This window comes from Acipenser ruthenus, chromosome 2 (assembly GCF_902713425.1).
Source record: "Acipenser ruthenus chromosome 2, fAciRut3.2 maternal haplotype, whole genome shotgun sequence".
NCBI lineage: Eukaryota > Metazoa > Chordata > Actinopteri > Acipenseriformes > Acipenseridae > Acipenser > Acipenser ruthenus.
In genome coordinates this window covers 23,270,376-23,290,733 of record NC_081190.1, presented here as the reverse complement: position 1 = coordinate 23,290,733, position 20,358 = coordinate 23,270,376, and the positions used below count along the sequence as shown (strand labels likewise).

Below are 20,358 nucleotides of genomic sequence, written 5' to 3'. Positions count from 1 at the left end.
GGACAATGTCTCAGTTTAGATGTTCTGCTCATAAATTTGAGATTTTACCTTGCATGTATTTGACACATTGTGAGTTGCATGGAACATTTGCTTTTGATACAGGGTGATAACTTGGGTCATACAGTGGTCACTCATGTCCCAGTGCTAGCTACAGAGGAAACGTATGGTGGTGCTTTAAGGGTTGCCTGTTAACTAGATATCAAAGAGTCTTTAATCCTAATGTCTATTAGTTTAACCTTAAAAGGGCTACGGTTATGCAATTGTGAAACAGGTGCTGACCTTCCGGGGTTTAGCATTTCAGCATTTCACACCCATTTTACAGTCAGGGTTTCAGGGGGCTATAAATGTTGTTGATCACACATGTTTTTTGGAGTGTGGTGGTCAGCGAATGATATTTCATCACATATATTTTTGCACAATTACATGCGGTCTAAGAATACCATGAAGTAAATAATTGAAAGCTGTACATTTATACTTTAAATGCTGACATCAAGAAGCCTTAGGGAGTTATGCAGATACATTTGTCATTGTCAAAAGTCTGATTTGTCCATGACTGCAAACGTAAACAGTATGTGCTATTTAGGGCAAAATTGGAACAAGTCTGCATTTGTTGGCTATAGTACTGTCTTTGTCATGGGTAAAGTATGCCATATAATTTAGGAACAATTTAACATGATATCCATTGATTACATATCAAAGTTAAATGTTAAGTTGCTGAATTTTAGGCAGATTTCTTTTTGCTTCCCTAGATAAATTAGTAAATCCTCTGCCTAATACTCCCATCCTTAACATTGACTCCTCTTATAGCTGCAATGACCTCTTAAATTATTTTCAAAATAAAAATCTACAGAGGATCCCTTCATAATTATATCAATTAGTCCTTGGACTCCAAAGTCCTGAATAATTATAGACTATTCTCCAATCTGCCATTTTTAGCGAAGGTTCTACAGAGAGTTGTTTGTAATCAATTACACAAATGTTTAGCTCTTAATAGTGTATATGAAACATTTCTGGATTTTGTGCTGCACAGTGCAAAGAGACTTTGTTACTGTCGTAAATTATCTGTTGATAAGCTCTGACTGTGGCTTTCCCTCGATTTTAATTCTCCTAGATCTAAGAGCTGCTTTTGATGCTGTGGACCACTGCATTTTATTGAATCATCTTGAAAGCTCAGTGGGATTGTCGGGAGGTGTCCTATCTTGGTTCAGGTCTAATCTTTCCAATAGGTTTCAGTTGGTCTCTGTGGGGAGGTGGAATTGGCAGATTGTCTGCATTGTTCCACAGGGCTCTCTTTTAGGTCCTTCGTTATATACGTTACCTTTAGGTGTCATCATCCGCAGACATGGAGTGGACTTCCATTGTTATGCTGATAATACTTAGCTATATTTGTCTTTAAAGCCAGGAAATACTTCTGCTAGGGTGTTATTAGCTGCTTGCCTCGCTGACATCAGGTGTTGGATGTCTCAGAACTTTTTAATGTTAAATTCTGATAAAACAGAGGTTGTGCTACTGGGCTGTCAGAACCAACTAAAAAATGTCAGACTTTAGCGGTTAGGGTTAGGGTTAGGGTTAGGGTTAGGGTTAGGGTTAGGGTTAGGACTAAAGTTCTCATCAGAACTAAAACTAGAAATGATTAATACTGTATAGGCTATTTGTTTTAGAGGCTGCTCTTTCATATATGTCTTTTGGCTTTGGCTTGGGACACTTGACTTTTGCCTTAGTTAATTGTCTAGAAGGCAATGCCTGTTGCTGAATGAACTAAAGAGAGTCTGTGTGTAGCTCAGTGTTTTATATACCGTCCTTTTCGTCACAATGTAGTATTAGATTAACAAAGTGGAACCTCGTTTTTAAACTGTTAACCAGGGCAGTGCACTAATCACTGCCTTAGAAGATTACCAAAAACCAGATGTGTTACTGTAGATTTTATTTACAGATCTTGCTTATACAGTGTATTGTTAGGGATCATTAGGGCATTTCAGTAGCGTGGCTGATTGGAAAGTACAGTAGAATTTGCAAGATCGTAAGAGATGTACTTGTGGCAAGCTCCAGTAGGATGGCTTTGCTTCTGAAAGTTATACTGTATCAGAAAAGCATAGCTATTGCAAGGACCCTGAAGTAATGACCAGTTTTTAATTTCCTGAGTCATTCAGTGCTTGCCATGATGTGAGTTCTTTCAGACCGCAGAAAATAATACTGTATCTACAGAACATAGGGAATTGGTGTTTATTACAAGCAAGGTTGTGGGAATTATTTAATTAGCTTTGTACAGTAAATTCAAAATCCCCTCAGCTGTATATCATTTTAATATGGTGTTTGCATTCTTGAAAGATACACGTGTTTTGTATTTGTGGGATTTTACACACAAGTCTCTTGTGTTTTGCACTGAGAGAACAGTCTATTCTCAATTCTCCTGATGGGAGAGCTTTCAGGAAGGTAGACAACAAACATAAGCCAATTTTAGAACCAAATATAAAACATATAAAATAACAATACTAATATGATAATTGGCAATATGATTAAAAGCATACGTCCCTGGTTTTCCTTTGAGACAGCAGTTTATGATTGATCTCCTGTCAGAGAACAATTTTAAATCAAAGCAATCTAATTGTTTCCATCACAAAGACACAGCTACTTGGTGTATCTGCTTACAAAACTTAGTTACATTTAGCAGAGGAAGACATGGTTGTGTTCATTATGAACTGACAATAGCCATAGATAATTGTTTCATTATTTTTTTCCTTGTTGTTTCTTACTCCTCTATTGTTACAACAGGGAATAGAACCAAGAAGACATTTTGTTAGAGGATTGAGAATTGATGGCTGATGTTGATAGAGGAGAGGGGGCAGGGCGATCTGAATGGGCCAAAGTTTGATGATGTAATACCTAAATATACCCATTTAAGCATTTCAACATAAAAGACCTTAAGCACTGAACTGTTTAGTTGTAATATTTTTTGTCTTTTAAAAACAGGAATAAATTACAGACTCACTGGACTGCAACACATGGAGAACAGGCCCCTATGTGTTTGGTAACTTTCTATGTTTTGCATTGTAGTTTTTAAAATATTTTAAATATATTTTAAAAAAATTGTACACTGAGTGTACAAAACATTAGGAACACATGCTCTTTCCATGAAATAGACTGACGAGGTGAATCCAGGTGAAAGCTATGATACCTTATTGATGTAACCTGTTAAATCCACTTCAATCAGTGTAGATGAAGGGGAGACAGGTTGAAGAAGGATTTTTGAGCCTTGACACAACTGAGACATGGATTGTGTACTGTATGTGTGCCATTCAGAGGGTAAATGGGCAAGACAAAAGATTTAAATGCCTTTGAACGGGGTATGGTAGTAGGTGCCAGGCGCGCCGGTTTGAGTGTGTCAAGAACTGCAACGCTGCTGGGTTTTTCACGCTCAACAGTTTCCCGTGTGTATCAAGGATGGTGCACCACCCAAAGGACATCCAGCCAACGGCAGGCCAGTGGTCGAAAACGGCTCATTGATTATAGAGGCCAAAGGAGGCTGAGATGAATTGTGCAGAGCAACAGACGGGCTATAGTTAGTCAACTGACAGTCCAGTACAACATTGGTGCCGAAAGACCCATAAAAGAATGCACAACTCGTAGTACCTTGACACGAATGGGATATGGCAGCCGACGATCTAACAGAGTTCCACTTCTTTCAGCAAAACACAAGAAATTGCGGTTGCAGTGGGCTAAGGAACGAAAACACTGCACACTGGAGGATTGGAAAAACATTGGCTGGTCTGATGAATCCCAGTTCCTGCTGTTTCACGCTGATGGGAGGACTAGGGTATGGAGAAAACCACATGAGTACATGCATCCATCATGCCGTGTGTCAACATTGCAGGCTGGTGGTGGTGGTGTGATGGTGTGGGGTGTGTTTTCATGGCACATATTGGGCCCCTTGATAAAAGTGGAGCAACGTTTGAATGCCACAGGATATCTGAACATCATTGCCAATCAGGTGCATCCCTTCATGGCAGCAGTGCATCCATCTGCTAATGGATTTTTTCAGCAGGATAATGCCCCATGCCACAAGGCTAGGATTGTCCAGGAATGGTTCCACGAACATGACAGTGAATTCAGCTTACTGCAGTGGCCGGCCTTTCGACACCTTGTAGAGTCCATGCCCAGACGAATTGAGGCTGTTCTGAGGGCAAAAGGGGGTGAAACTCAATATTAGGAAGGTGTTCCTAATGTTTTGTACACTCAGTGTATATACATACAAGAGGAGGCCAGGAGGTCCCCGGTTCAAATCCCACCTCAGCCACTGACTCATTGTGTGACCCTGAGCAAGTCACTTAACCTCCTTGTGCTCCATCTTTCGGGTGAGACATAAATGTAAGTGACTCTGCAGCTGATGCATAGTTCACACACCCTAGTCTCTGTAAGTTGCCTTGGATAAAAGCGTCTGCTAAATAAATAAATAAAAATAATGCAACAAGTGACAAAAGCAATGATTCCAGTAAAGACCTGTCCATCTACTACATCTTTTAAGTGTTTTGCATTTCGACCTCCCTAAAAAGTGATTTTGCTTTGGACTGAGTTAATGTGAATGAACCACTTGCAGCACAAGCAGAAAAAAGATTTTTGCCGGCTCAGTACAACTCTCTTTGGAGTATTAACAAATAAAAACTGCTGTGCTATGTGCATGTTAGGTTGGTGATAAAGTTTAATTGGTCACTTGGATGTCAACTGTTTAGAAATTCACACGAAACTAATGCTGCCTGATGTACAAAAACATCCTAATGTTGTAAATGTCAAAATTAATTATGATCAATAAATAAAGCATATGCTCTAGGGAGATATTTGTATGTAGCAGCACAATCTTTAAGTGAACACTGATCTTTCTCTAAGGACAAATAACTCCACTTTTCAGTTAACCTGGCAGTATATTTTTAAACATAATGACTGGTTACCCTTAACTTTAAAGGGAATTGTAGAAGCAAGTAATTAAGAGCTGTATAAAAGCACACACCTGCAGAGACCTGTCATTGGCTTCATGATGGCTGCTGTGACGACAACACTTGGCGTTTGTTGAGAGGCAGGAACACGTTCGGAGGAGAAGGGCAAGACGAAGAAGACCCAGCATATTCAATCCCAGGGTCACTTTGTTTGGGATGCCGGAGTATGCGGTGCTAAATCGTTATCGTCTCACCCTGCAGGTCATCCTTGGGAATGACCTGCTATCCCTACACATGTCAGTGCTGTGTTCTCTGCACTACTTAGCCTCTGGTTCCTTTCAGACCACAGTTGGAATGTCTGGAGGGATAGCCCAATCCACCTTTTCCAGAGTGCTAGGCACATTTCTGGATGTCATGCTAAAAAGAGCAGGCCAAGACATATCCTCGCCTAAGAATACTATAGCATAACTGATGTTGGCTGAGGCTTTTCCAAACAACTCTGTTTCACGCTGAGTGACCTCAGCCGTGAGGACTCTCGGCTCCTTCTCAGAAAACTTTTCTTTTCCGTGTGCCAAGAGGACTTTTCTGCCCTTCCTCATTTATTTTTTGGTTTGTATTTTTGTGCTCCACAAATGTCATACAGCAACTACTGCTCTCTTTACTACTAACTCTGCAAATGTGTCCGCTAAATAGACCAATGTGCTCCTTGAGACCATTATTATCATAATTACGGATCATTATTTGTGCGTGTTGAGTAATTTGCATTGCTTTTAAGCTTACATAGGGCGCAGTGCTAAATAATTGCCTGGTCACAATGCAATTTGAATTTTGCATCCGCAATTATTTGCACTGTGCCTATACTTACACCACCAAAGTGTACTATTTTATATTTATTTATATGTATTTTTTCCATTCCTTGTGTGTCAATTTTTTTTACCAGAGTTAAACGACTGCTTCCCGCTGTGTACAAAGTGAATAAACTACCAGGAAGTAGAACTTGGAAGCTGGAGGGAAGTCAATAGAGGGAAGTGATTTTGATTGACTGCCGTTACCAACACACTGTGCTAAAAGACCTGTGCTTTTATTAGCAGAGATGACATACACAACTGTATATTAGTTAACTTATAATGAGTTCATTATATTCTCCACCCACATTAACAGAGTACACAAACTCTTACCAAAAAAGCCGAAACATTGCCGAGCATGGCAGAGATACATTAAACTACACAATGACACCATTGCCACACAAGCAACTAAAAAAAGATAGAAATGCTTAGAACTAAATTAATGAAATCCTTCTGAATAGTCCAAATGACCTCACATAGGCTGGCATGAAAGCCATGGGACTTTAGGAAATGTTATATTGTAGAGGCTTTTTAATTAAGTCTTGGCACAGACAGCAATGAACTCACTTCCAGTAGTTAATTATCAAATTCAGGATGATTAATATGCAAATGTGTAGAAAGCAAGCGCTTTCCACTTATTCAAATGCAGATAAAAAAAAAAAATACACAAGGTTTTGATTGTACATCTCTTCTGATGCCATTTAAAATGTGTTTGTGGATACATAACGACCAACAATAAAAAATAATACAACTTATACAAGTCGTCAACACAGTAAGTTATACAATAAGTCCACCTCAACACATTGTAGGATGCACTTCTTGAATGTTTAATAGTGTGAGCAAAAGCAGCACACATTGTGTGCATTTTTCTACTTCTTGTGGCTTCATATTTGTATTATTCTCTAGCCAGAAACAGAAATCTACTGCATCGGCATTAACATGGTTGACATGCATCTTGTGTCCACCCAGTAGTAAAAATGCTAATTAATTAATTAATTAATAACTTAAACACTGATTTAAAATCTCAGTAAAACTGAAAATGTGTTTGGGGGATGTCCTATTTTGTGTGGTACATTTGGTTGAATAGCATTGACATATACAAAAAGTTTAGATGCAACCAAAAAATACAAAAACACCACTATGTATTCCCTGTTCTAATAATGCAGTTCTAAGAAAGTGGTGCTGCATTTTTAATGGAACCTAGCCATAAGAAGCTTCTTTTTCCCCACTACAAAGAAGTAAAATGTTTTAATAGTGTCTCAGAAGTTGACAGAATTCTGATTTGACTTTTCCTCATGCTTATTGGTTTTATGATGTGTGTATTTGTTTTACAATATATTTCTCTTCGCTCTTTAAATGAACCCTTTCTTCTCACAAGCATTTCAACTTTCATGTATTGGATGGATGAGGGAGTTTGTACAGGTGAAAATCTCTTAGCACAGGGAAACAAATACAGGAACTAGTTAAATAAACAACCAGCTTTTTATCACAGTACATAAGTTTTTTATCTATATTTGCAAAGGGGGAAATAAATCTCACCCTAATACCACCCTAATGTGTGCCAATTTTGAATCTCCTTGAAAAGTCAGTGGCAAAGCTGGTTGCTATTTGTTCTAGCCAATGACAAAATGGTTTAGACAGTATATCGTAAAAGCAGATGTCATTAATGGGCATTACTCAAGAGGCAGTGGTTAATTGAGGGAACATCAATTTTGGTTTATTTGATTGATTGATTGGGGCTTGTCTGAGGGACATTGTCCTGCCACTATAATCACAGAAAGCTTAAAATTACTCTTATTTATGACAGCGTTTTCATGAGCATTGATTTGTTACATATTAGTATGATTTTCCTTTCAGAAGAAAAAAAAGGTGTAAACAGAGAAATGGAGAAAATACTCCGGCCAATTTCATATTCCTCACAGGATTGTATGCTATTTAAGGTCAAGTATTAAAGCAAGTTTCGTGGAAAATTGGTTCAGGCTTGTAATTTATTTCTTAGAACTACTGTATTATTGTTAAAATTGACTTCCATTATTGAAGAGACTTTTGAGATTTGCTTTTTCCAGAAGGCAAAGGTCATTTTTTAGTACAGTTTAGTGTACTTTGTTGAAACATTACATTACATCATTTCCCTGTTATTAGAAATCTCATAATTCTCTCCAGACTATTACATTTTTTTTCAGTTTTACCCAATCAGAGCGCCCAATACAGTTTATGAGGAAAATTCCAATCAGATTTAAGTGTGCTTCTGTGGGTGCAGAGTAAAGTTTCCAAAGTCTGCCAACATGATCTCTAAAATATTCCAGTGGGATTGTATTCAGGGACCTTTCACATCAAACCCGATTTTATTTTAAACAATAATCTGATTTATACAGAAATGTACTGAGATAAATAACTGTATGTACATTTGACCCAATGGACAGTTCACTGCAGTGGAGGTTCGGGACTAGTTGCACCAGCAGGCTCTGCCTGGCCCTTGAAGCTTGTTAGGGAGAGGTCTGCTCCCTTGCAATAGTACAATTGTAAAAAAGGATATATTACCAGTTTATTTAAAAGAGCCAAGCCTGGAATTATGAGGCGGAATTATGGATCTAGTGTACTTTTTCCACACCACATCTTGTTGCCTTATAAGCAGACCTCAACTGCTATAGTATTTTATGTGTTCATTCAGATGCCAACAAGCCAATTGGCCACCAGATAGTATCTAAACATAATGGAGTTGCATTAAATATCTCCTAGAAAGTGAATGACTGGGTTGCTTCTCTCCGGTCTCCCATAACACCATATATTGTTACATGTATATATAGTACCATGTAATTGGATACTGCTTTTCAAGGTACTCATGCACCAGTGTGTATAACTGATCATCAGAGATAAGCACCACTGATTCAGAAGTATATTAAATATTTGCAGCACTGCATTGCATTACCAAACCTAAAAACATGTGTAAATTGCACGGTGTTGAATTCTGGTTTTTAAACAAAATACACTCTTTCTAGTATTCATTTCCAGTACCTTTTATTCGTGCACATCTGTGTCTGTCCTCTGTGCTTTATTTTGCTTACATTAAATCGATAATTTCAACACCATTTTAAAATAATTAAATGTGGCAAGTCAAAATGCCACCACTGCAATTCTGAATTGATCTAAACAGCATGAGATCTTAATACATCTTTAACTCTTTATTAAAGCTGGTGGTGTTTTCCCAGGGGTGATATATTGAACTTCTATTAACATTGGTGAAAACAATTAAAAAAGGTTTTCCATATTACAGGTCGTTGTATAATTATTTAAATAGGTGTGCCAGCTGTGTTCAACCTGTTACTTACAGTACCTCAATGTATATCACTAATATTAAATTAAACTATATTATTTTTTCTATGTAAAACGCAATTGTCAGATGTGAATTTATATACCTTAAAGTTGTCTTGTTTTTGATTAAGTAAAATTAATGCCAAAACATGTGACATAAATAAGCACACCATATTTATTTTTTGCTTTTACAATAATGTTGATTTTTGAAGATGATCTGTGAGGTCGATTCACAGATTTGTACAAATAATGTTAGACATTTTGAAACAGAAAACAACAGGACTTTCATGTGAAAATGGTTTATTAAAAATGCATTCATTCAACATTATTTCCATTTGCTTTTTAAAAATTGGATTTAATATGAAAAATGATTCTTTTTGCACAGTAGATAGTTGAGGTTTAAGCACTTGCCCCAAAATATTGCCTGATTGACTGTTTGGCCTATAAATGTTAATATAGCCACTACAATTAATGCTGCATGCCCCATATTAATGTATTACAGATATGGATTTATTGTACACTCTTAATATAAATAGGAATATTCATATTTTTTGTTTGTTTGTTGCCATTTGACCCAAATCAATAATACTTATTTGTTATTCACAGATGTTTTTATTATTATTATTTTTTTTTTTACAAATTAAGGACAATGCCACAGAATTCTGAGCCTAATTCAGCATCTCATTTTGTTTTTGAAAGATAGCGCTGTTGTACATTTTTATCCTTTTTGGAAAAGTCAAAGCTGGATTTTATTATAGTAGTTTACAGCACTGGGGAATCACTGTGGATTGCATCAGCCCCTTACCTGCGCATACTGTTACAATTGGTTTATTCATATCAGAAAATGTTCCTGGCCCTATTAGAGATCCCAGATTCGCATCCTGGCTGTACAAAGTTGACGATCTTCACTGGAAATGTCACAGAAAGCTCTGCATTGGCTCAATCCCTCCCATGGGTTCGGGCACAGACTAACACCTTACTGTGCTATAGTGGACCCAGTGAGCTCCAGCGGACACCTGTAGGGCTGGCCTTTGTCCTGTAAAGAGGCGATTTGCTTGCTGGTGTTGTATTGTAGGACACCCACTGAACTTTAGTTTCCAAATGGCTGACCTTTCCAAATTGTATGAAATCGGATATCCACAGACTTGCTGCTCTGTTTGGAACATTGGAACATGAAAATGTTTTACTAACCTGAACTAACTACAAAAGTCTCCTTATTTGGCTTTAACCAGTTTAGTCTTTGCTGTCCATCTTTCTGTGACATGCTTTTGAGAAGGATTGGAAAACTTTGTTGTGTAAATAAAAATAATATCTTATAATAAGTTCCAAGATATGGGTGGGAGACTGGTACAGTAAGTTAAATAGAGCTTGAACTACAACAACAGCATGGGCAACTTTAATGAGTGGGACAAACATGGAGGAAGTGGCTTCTCTAGTTTGGTACTATAATGCTCAGGTGAAGAACCAAAGTGCTGCCACAGAGCTTTCAGCTTGATGATAGTATTTTTTAATAATGTGGCCCATTAGTGTGCATTTCATATTTGTTACCGTACTGTTTGGAAGGGGGCTCGAAAGAGGATATATGTTTTTTATTTTATTTTATTTTATTGTAAGTACTATGTCATTCGGACCTTTTTTGTTTTTGCTTTTAAGAACATATTTTAACTATCATTAAGCGCTGTTATGTGGACAGCTTGGTGTTTACCGGAAACATGATGTGACTTTCAAAGAGGTTATACATACAGTTGTATTGAATAAATAAATGATGTAGTGTTTCCATGAGCAGTCTCCAAGTTGGACTAGTTTAACTACAATCATGTATATGTTGCTGACACATGTTTATTATAGTATCTTACTAAGTAGGCGTGCCAAAATGTAAACTAGTTGAACAGGAATACAAATTATTTAAAACACTCAAAATGCATTTGATCTCACACAGACTATAATTTCAGTAACACTACATTATCTCTAACTACAATGTAATTACAAATACACATACACATACGTACACACTTATAAATTGAAAAGGTATTGCCATTTGCTTGTGTCTTTTGTAACTACACTGCATTTTCACATACAATTGTGTATTTACAGTGTAATTACTATGTAACAACCTCTGTGATCTTTATGGTTAAACATTTATCCATTGTTAATTCACAGTTCGGCCATCTAAATTTACGTGGAGTATATTTTACAGTGTAAGGACTCTTCCCAAATTTCACAATTTTTATTATGCAAGTGAGAAAGTGAAATAACAGGGGAGCGCTGTACTATTAAACTGTGCTTTTTTTACCTACGATTTGGCAAACCAAATGAAAGAATCGCTGTACTACACAATATGGAACTGGCCAAGCGATTTTGGACTGCTGTTGTGCATTCCATTTTTTAGAGTTTTATATGTATTGGATATCTGTTTCCCATGAAGCTTTGTACAATATCTAAAGATATTTTACTTTGTTGGCTGTCAATCAACTAGTAACACGAGGGATGTCTGAACATAATCAGTTGCTAATAAACCATATTGCAAAGCTGCCCACTATGTTGTGAATAACTTGTCAAATGAAAATCGTCAAATAAACTAAAGATGTGTAGCAGCATACATCACCTTTTTTTGCTATGTAATGCAAAGCCAAGTCATTTGGGTTTCTGAGAAAACCTTTACTGTTTTATGACGAAGGCAAATACATTGTGTACCATAAAAGCCTTTGAAAGCAGTATGATATCACACATAAAAACAAGTTATTTACTGAGAAGCTGCAAATTACTGAGACATCCTGTTGAACAGGCAGTTAACCATTTTGTCCTGTATATTGGTCCATTTTTTGTTTCTTCTTTGCAGGCTGATAATAGAAGTATACCTTTTATCATGTTAGTGTCTAAAAAGTAGTTATAGCTACAAAAAATAAATACATATTTATAAATCTTATTAGTCGTGCACTCCCATTCATTAAAATGTGCAGTTTTGATAACCCATATGCTATTGCAGACATGTATTTTCATTTTAAAACATGAACTCTGGTACAACACAAGGTAAAAGGAAGTTCTTAGTTTGTTTGCCTTGCCCTGGATGTCTATTACACTTGCTTTTCCTAAGTCATTTCATCCCAGCAGTGTCAATATCTTACTGGCTACAAAACATGTCAGTCATTAGTGAAAGCAGTGGGTTGGTTACTGACAGGAAAGAAAGCGAATACCAAGTGCACTGAAAAGCTGACAGCAAGTCCTGCAAACCAAGATTTCTTTCACAATTACACATTTGAGACCTATATCGTAAATGGATGAAATGTAAGGAGATATGTTATTAGCTGTAATCACATTCATTATACACTACACTGTATATCACTGTTAGAATAAGTGGAGCAAATAAGCATTTATTTTATTGGATTATAGGCGTACTTATAATCATCATGATAGGCCACCCTGATAATTTAGCATTACAATAAGAAAGGCATAAACCTCAGTGATTAATGTACAAGAAGCTAGTAAGCTGCTGATAATTCTGGTGTTGGTTTCCTTGTCAAAATATCTGCCAGGCATTCGTAAGTTCTCATCAATTTATTTATTGTATCGCTTTTGATTAAAAAAGAAACACAAAATCAAACGGAAAACTGCCCTTAAATAGCCTTCCATTCGTCTCTATCATTTTAATGGCACCAAATTCCCCTGTATGTCTTTCATCAGAGTGGATCTGGATTTACAGCAGTGAGCTTCAGTTGACATTTGTTTAAATAAAAGTTTAGATAAGTGGCTTGTAGGCACTGTTGCATCCATTCAGCAAAGGCTTAGGGAACATTAAATAGCGTGCAGTATGCCTTTCATGGTGAACGAAATGCCATTTAGAACGCAGAGTTGGACGTCAGCTTGTAATAACTGACAAGTGCTTTTGATATGTGTCAAGGTAGGTGGTATTGTATCCATTAAAGATAATTCAAAAGAAAACAAAGCTACTGCTTTTGTATTCATTTACAACAGAGTGAAACGTGTTTCAGTGGGCTAATATGTGAGTAATATTGGGGTGCATTTTCTCAGTTTATGCCAAATAGGCCTGCAGTCTTAACAAAATGTGAAAAAGGTTTTTTGTCCAGTAAGTCAGTGGCAGTCAATGTATTTATTTATGTGTTTATCTATTAGAAGTTATGTATTCAGGACTGGCCCACTGAGATGCAAGCACCTTGTTTGCATGAACATCCTGTGAACAAGGTGCTTGTAAAGAAATACAGCCTTCTATACAAGACAAACTGACTCTCGTTTAATTATCTAAATGGTTGCACAGCTAAATACAGACGCCTTTAGGAAATTAAAATGGGTACTTTGTTGGTCTTTTACATCATTTCTAAGACACAGATATAATAAAGATACAATGTGTATACTGAATGTTGGTTTTATAACTTTGCCATCCACCTATCTATCTATCTATCTATCTATCTATCTATCTATCTATCTATCTATCTATCTATCTATATAAATGTTTTTAAACGTATGTGATTGTCATTAATATTTAAAATGTATCAATTTGCATACTGCAGTACATGTGAATTCTACTAAATTACTGTTTTAATGTGTATTCAATAAATGACAAGAAAAGCTGATGGAAGTAAGCGCAAGCAAATAATAGCTATTTACATATTACAAAATAAAACTGTTTAAAAATGAAAAAGGACCAAAATAGTAAAACAATGTGACATAGGTAATGTGCATTTGTGAATGCAAAATCTACTTAACTGTTAAAAGCAAATATTTTAGATAACAAGCCAGATGTTAATCAATCATACTTACGAGCAGGGAGCTCTTAAATGACACGTAATGCTTTTTCAAGTGTTGTTAGTCGTTTGTTTAGTTTTTCTGTGTAGGTTCACAAGCCTTTCATCCATTTTTATGTGCAGAATGAAGAATTCACATTATTATTATGACGATTTATTTCTTAGCAGACGTCCTTATCCAGGGTGACTTACAATTGTTACAAGATATCACATTATTTTTACATACAATTACCTATTTATACTGTTGGGTTTTTACTGGAGCAATCTAGGTAAAGTACCTTGCTCAAGGGTACAGCAGCAGTGTCCCCCACTGGGGATTGAACCCACAACCCGCTGGTCAAGAGTCCAGAGCCCTAACCACTACTCCACACTGCTGCGTATATAAATTTAGTTATCAGAAGAATTTATTAACATGAAAGTAACTATTCAAAACATACACACCATGTATGTAATCTGTATTAAATTATCATCGAGGGGGATAAATATCATTACAGACAGTCGACAGGTATATGGTGGAGACATCTGTAAGTAAGTCACACTTTTATTTTCTGTTAAATTTTGAGGTCTCCTCGTTCAATTGTGAACTTGTGAAGACTTAACATTGACAGTTGAAGCCCTCAGGCTCTTGTACAGTGGTATCGGCGCTATGCTTTAGTGCCCGTAGCGCAGATACCGCTGTACAAAAGAGCCAGGTCCCGGGTTCGCGCCCGCCCTCGGGTACCCCGGCAGCAGCAGGGCTGGTAGGTGACGTAATCACACACAAACACATAAGCCGTATATACGCTCCTTGCAAAGGAGCCGGCTCTTTCGTACAGCGGTATTGGCGCTATGCTTTCGTGCGAGAGGTCCCGGGTGCGCGCCCGCTCTCCACCTGTGTGTGGATTGCCTCGCTCTGTGTGATGCGCCTGCCAGCGGGAACTGAGATCGCTATAATATTTACAATTCGGTGACCATCACAAATTGTATTTGACTGCCTACCGTGAAAAAATTAGCATTTTATTTTCCTTACAGTATTTTACATTACTCGTCACCTGTCTTTTATCAGGTACAAGCAGAGTTACAGTAGCTGTACACGGTCCATTGGTTACTACAGCAACAGGGTCAAACAAATACCGGCTTCACGATTGGTGAATTCCTCATACTGTATAATGGTTGTTTAGAAAGAATTTAATATATTAGTTTGCAGTATGATTAACATTAAAGATGCTGACAGCTGACAAATAATAATAAAAAAAAGCTAAATTCATTTCAACAGAATATCGCGTTCAGAGCTACGAAAAGGTGACGTTGCATGCAGATGGTGGGATTCTGTTTTGCTCAACTTGTAATGTGTCTTTGGATCTAAGAAAAGTATATTGTAGGGTGCACGGGGGTAGGCAGCAGCAGGGCTGGTAAGTGACGTAATCACATACGAAGACATAAGCCCGATATACGCTCCTTGCAAAGGAGCTGGCTGTTTTCTACAGCGGTATCTATGCTATGCTTTAGTGCGAGAGAGGTCCCGGTTTCGCGCCCGCCCCTCAGTCTGTGTGTGGATTGCCTCGCCCTGTGTGATGCGCTTGCCTGCGTTAACCTATTCGCTACAATATGGACAAGCATCTTGACAGCGCAGTACACAAAAACAAGAAAATCAAACTTGAAGTTCAGGATAAACAATTACCGAACAAGCAGGTCACAATCACAGGATTGTTTAAAACGAGCACAGAAAGTGGAGAAACACGTAATGTCGTACGTTTGAATTGATGGAAGCTTTTCAGTCCAGCGCCGAACATACTGATTACAACGGCAGGTCAATGAAATATTACATAGTGTTTTAATGAAAAAAAAAAACCGAATTGTGGAGCAGTGCCTAACAGTAACACTCAGGCGAGGGTATCTCCCTAAAGTGTATGCATCACACGAAGAATATTTAAATGGCAAAATGAACGATTCTGAGCCTGTTTGCGTTGTGCGAGGAGGCCACCGATGATCAAAGCAACTGTGTTTTGCACATTATTCCACAGAGCTTTACAACTGCTAATTCAGAGAAACGTACTGCTTACTTAGTAGATATACAGCATTGACTCAAACCACACAACAGTAGTAGGTCAGGCTGTCATCAAAACGCGTGTGAAGAATAGCATTGATTTCAACTGTGTGTGTGCCTTTGTATTAGACAATGTAACAGAGGGAGAAACATAAGCTGTTTACGTCTGTGCGTAGTCGTATAAATGTTTATTTTTTATTACTAATATTATTTTTTTTAGGTTGATAGGCTCCAGTGGCATATAGTTATATTTACTAATAATTGGACGGTAGCAGTGTTTTTAAAACATAATAAAAATATTTTTTACATCCTACCAAAAATGTACAGTGTGTATAAAGAAAAACACAAAAGCTTTGGTTTTGTCATTTGAGGTTTGCAGTTAACGTTTCTCCCGTGTTTAATATTTGGGGATTAAAGGCAGCAAAATAGGCCATGTAAATTACACGGTCATTGTAATTAATGTGTCAACATAAGGTTTACAAAACTCGAAACTGTTGCTGAATATGTCATTCAAGATTGTTTTTTTAATAATCTATTTTGTCTGCTTGTTATTTTTTTTGCAGTCAACAGATTGTTTCAATAGCGACTCGAGTTCCAAATTTACAATATTCTCGTACATCCTCAGACAGTCCGGGATATATGAAGATTACTAGGCAGGTGTATATGCAACAATTTCGGCTATGTTAATGGCCTATATTTATATAGTCACCATGTACGTGTGATATTTAAGTAGGCTACGCTTAAAATAGCTTTAAAATATACAAATTAGACCTGTAAAGGACCAATAAATGAATGTACAGAGAGTTGAGGTGCAGTCATAAATACAAGCCATCACTTTTTTAACATTAAAAGTGACGTTTCGGCACACACTTTTTGAAATGTAAATACTATAGTTTTAATTTACTGAGCAAGGTTTGCAGAGTTAAATATAAATGTTCCATTAACAATTACTTTCTCCGCTTTGACTCTTTGGGTCATATATCATGGTAAAAAGTTGACTGGCCAATAAGAGATGTATTTATGTGACCCCTCCCCCCTTACTTTCTTTTAGCACCAACCCAGAGTATGTGTATATGTGTAGCATTGTATTGCTTGGGGATGTCTGCGCTGCTAAGCTGTCGGAGTCCTCTAGTGCTCTCTGCTGCTCAGTATGCACTATATACATCATACATACTGTATGCGATCTGTACCGGTCTGTCTCTTTCTCTGTCTCTCGTTCTCTTTCTCTGCTCCGCTGTTCTCAACTCTAATTCTGTGCTGACTTTTGATATTTTCTCTGCGGGACTCAAACTCATTCATTCGGAAACTTCAATCTCGTGTGAGAGTAAAAAAGGGCTGTAGTTTACCCGTGTTTTTGCTATAAAACCCTACTGGCAGTGCATACACAACACATGTGCATGTTATGCATCAAAGCTCTGTTTCCTAAGTGAAGATTTCTGCATTGTTACCTGCTATCAAGGACAAGTTCATTTTGTAAAAACTGCACTGAAGAGTCGTGGGGAATATGCATCTGGGCCACATCTGTGGGATTTTACAGCAGCTGTGGTTTTTGACTGCTACGGTAGCTTCAGGTAAATAATTTGTGTTTCTTTGTTTGTTGACACGATTATTTCAAGAAAATGTAATTATATTGTTGCAAAATTAAAATGCGTCTAAGCAATATCATTTTAAATGTTTCTTTATTTTCTAAAATAGTATAAGAAAGAACAGACCCTTTGCAGGTGAATCTGTGCAGTTTCGTTTCATTCAACGTAGCGCTGCACATAGGCAAAATGAAAACAAATATAGGGTTTAACGTTTATTATAATATACTATTAATATACACCTGAGGAAAACAAAATATGCATCATCTTTATTTAAAGCACGTTTTTTCTCAACATCATTTTTTTTTTTTATTGTAAATGCCCTACCAGTTGTAACTAAACACCTGTTATTGTTTTTTTTATTCATTTAGGTTCACATTTCTTTCAAGACTTGGAGTCTGAGATCGTTTACCCTTTGGTTTTACCGGATGCCGCTCCGCCGGGTCCCGAGAGATTCGACACCCAGGAGAGAGATCCAAATGCAGGCAGCAGTTCTCGTGAAGTCCGCTCTATTTCCAAAGGAGAGGAATACGAATCCCAGGAGCTATACCACTGGGAAACTCTTGGACCGCAGACACTGGCTTTTCCGGGGCTCAGGCTCAAAATACCAGCCTTTGGCAATGAGCTCCACCTGATTCTCAAGAGGGACAGCAGGTTTTTATCCAGGAAATTCGTGGTAGAGAACAGACTGAAAGGTCGGAAAGCGTACCTGGACAATTCAACAGTTACCTCTTCTTCCAGCGCTGAAAGGTCGTGTTATTACAGCGGGGCTGTTCTTAATTATGCAGGATCCATCGCCTCCTTTAGCACCTGTGGTGGTCTGGTAAATTTACTTAATTTAACAATTCAACACTTTTTACTAAAGCTATCATTTTTTTCCGTGTATATGTGTCTGTGTGGTAGCCTGTTATTGAGGCACGTTTGCACATACACTACTGTCAGGACACAGTCAAGAGGACTTTTATGGTTGGGAGATCATAGTAATTCAAAATTCAAACTAGTTATTTTTATGTGTGAGCCATTGCCTGCACTGAATTACTGTATTCATCTTAGTTATTATGAGAAAGGTTAAACATTGAATAACTACAAATATTTTAAAAAGAAAATAATAAAGGCAAGGAACAATTACTGTTTAGAAAGTGGTACGTCTTCGGAATGTGGTATGAGTACCAAAACTTGACCTGTGTGATGTCAGGAAGTGGTACTTTGTCTGAAAGTGGTAGTGTCGTAGTTTAGCTATTGTCACGTAGTTTAACTATTGTCAGGTACATTTACCTTTAATTATACGTTATTTTTTTACGATGTAAAAGACTGGAAAATGTTATAAATTCAATTAAACAATGTAAAAGACTGAAAATAGCATAATGTACTAGATTTTTTAATGGCCGTTTCCCTGTTTTCTTAGCAGAAGTTGTTTAGGCATGCACGAGCAAGCACGTCACTTTTTAACGTGCACCTCAAAATAACACTACACCAGTAGATGGCTTTCAAGTACCGGTACTACATCAAGAGCGAGACTGTAACCGACTACAGAAACACGTATGCACGGCTCTCTTAGTGCATTACCTTGTATGATATCTCTGGGGCCAGGGGCGTAGGAATAGCCAGTGCATCCGGTGCAACATCAGAGGGGCCCACACACTCAGAGGGCCCCAGAAGCGTCTGAAAGTTTTGGAAAAAAAAAACAAAATCATTGATAATATCCGTCACATTTAGATTTGCAGATGTTACCACCTTCATGTTTGTATTGTTGTAGCTACCGGTGCCTTTCAAACAATGTCCAATCACTGTTCTAAATCAATCCGCCCGAAAATACATAAATACAGTATTTGTGTGCTTTACCTTTTTTCTGCTTGTCAAGAGAAAGTCGCTGTCCACACTATGCCTTCAAACCGGTTTAAAAGTGCTAAATACGGGTTGAGTCTACACTGCGCGGTGCTTAGTACCGTACTCGAGACCACCTCAGGGGGTAGTCTCAAGTCCGGTTCAAAATTAGATCGCATTAGGTAGTGCGGTTTAGGTATGTTAGCTTGTGATTGAACATAGTGTAGTGTTTGGTGTAAAGATGCCTGCACAATGCTGTAGGTGATACAAACATGTTACATGTAGTCCTATACTGTGTCATGCATGCTAACATTCTGAGAATTAAATATTGTTAAATACTGAACACTTGACTTGACATGTTGTTACATTCAAGTTTGGGCGGTCTCACAATAAGGTCCAGCACTGGGGGCTGTCTTTCTCTTCCTCCGCTACTATCTGGGGCTGCTACATTTTTTTCATTGCAGCTTCTGAATATTTTTGTAAGGTAACACACTACTAATTAAGTGGGGGTATGTTCTTTTCACATCAATGGTAATTGGTATCCATCAGGATGTTGAGGCAGGTCTCTACAGGACTGAAAGGAAAGTGGTTTCCCAAATAGGTGGTTTTCATGTGTTGAGCCAGCCTTGTTTTTGTAAAGGCAGGCTGGGTCTGAGATATTGTGCAGTGGGATAGTAACTGCTATTACAACAATTATCTGCAATGGCTTGGCTTTCAAGCTTTCTTACTGTAGGTGCATCAGGATTAATTGATTACGTGAAGGACATTTTGCCAAAATGCTGTGCTTGATTCAGGTGATAATTATTAGGCTGAGAAAAAAGAAATGTTGCATTTTTTTCTTAAATATTGTTAACAGTGTACCCTTGTAAATGGTGTTTCTCTATTTAGCATCCTACTGTTGATACAAAATATACTTGTTGCTGCAAATTTCTCTTGATTTTAGATATTTGCTGTAAAAGTGCTATATCCTTCACCACGTTATCCGCAATAACAGTAGCTTAAGCACTAACCTACTGTAATACCTGTCCAGTTTCCAAAAACCTGGAGTGCAGCTGCTTACCAAGGTTCTAAGTCTGTGTA

General features: G+C 37.5%; 1 protein-coding gene across 1 annotated transcript in view; it reads left to right on the top strand.

The window, feature by feature from the left end:
* The first annotated feature begins 16,967 nt into the window (after positions 1-16,967).
* Positions 16,968-20,358, top strand: part of LOC117408601 (A disintegrin and metalloproteinase with thrombospondin motifs 19-like) — a 117,029-nt gene continuing 113,638 nt past the window's right edge. Inside the window, exons 1-2 of the mRNA XM_058992319.1 lie at positions 16,968-17,442; positions 17,826-18,277. Of these exons, the coding sequence (XP_058848302.1) occupies positions 17,376-17,442; positions 17,826-18,277 (519 nt within the window). The 5' untranslated portion in view covers positions 16,968-17,375. The remainder of the gene's footprint in view (positions 17,443-17,825; positions 18,278-20,358) is intronic.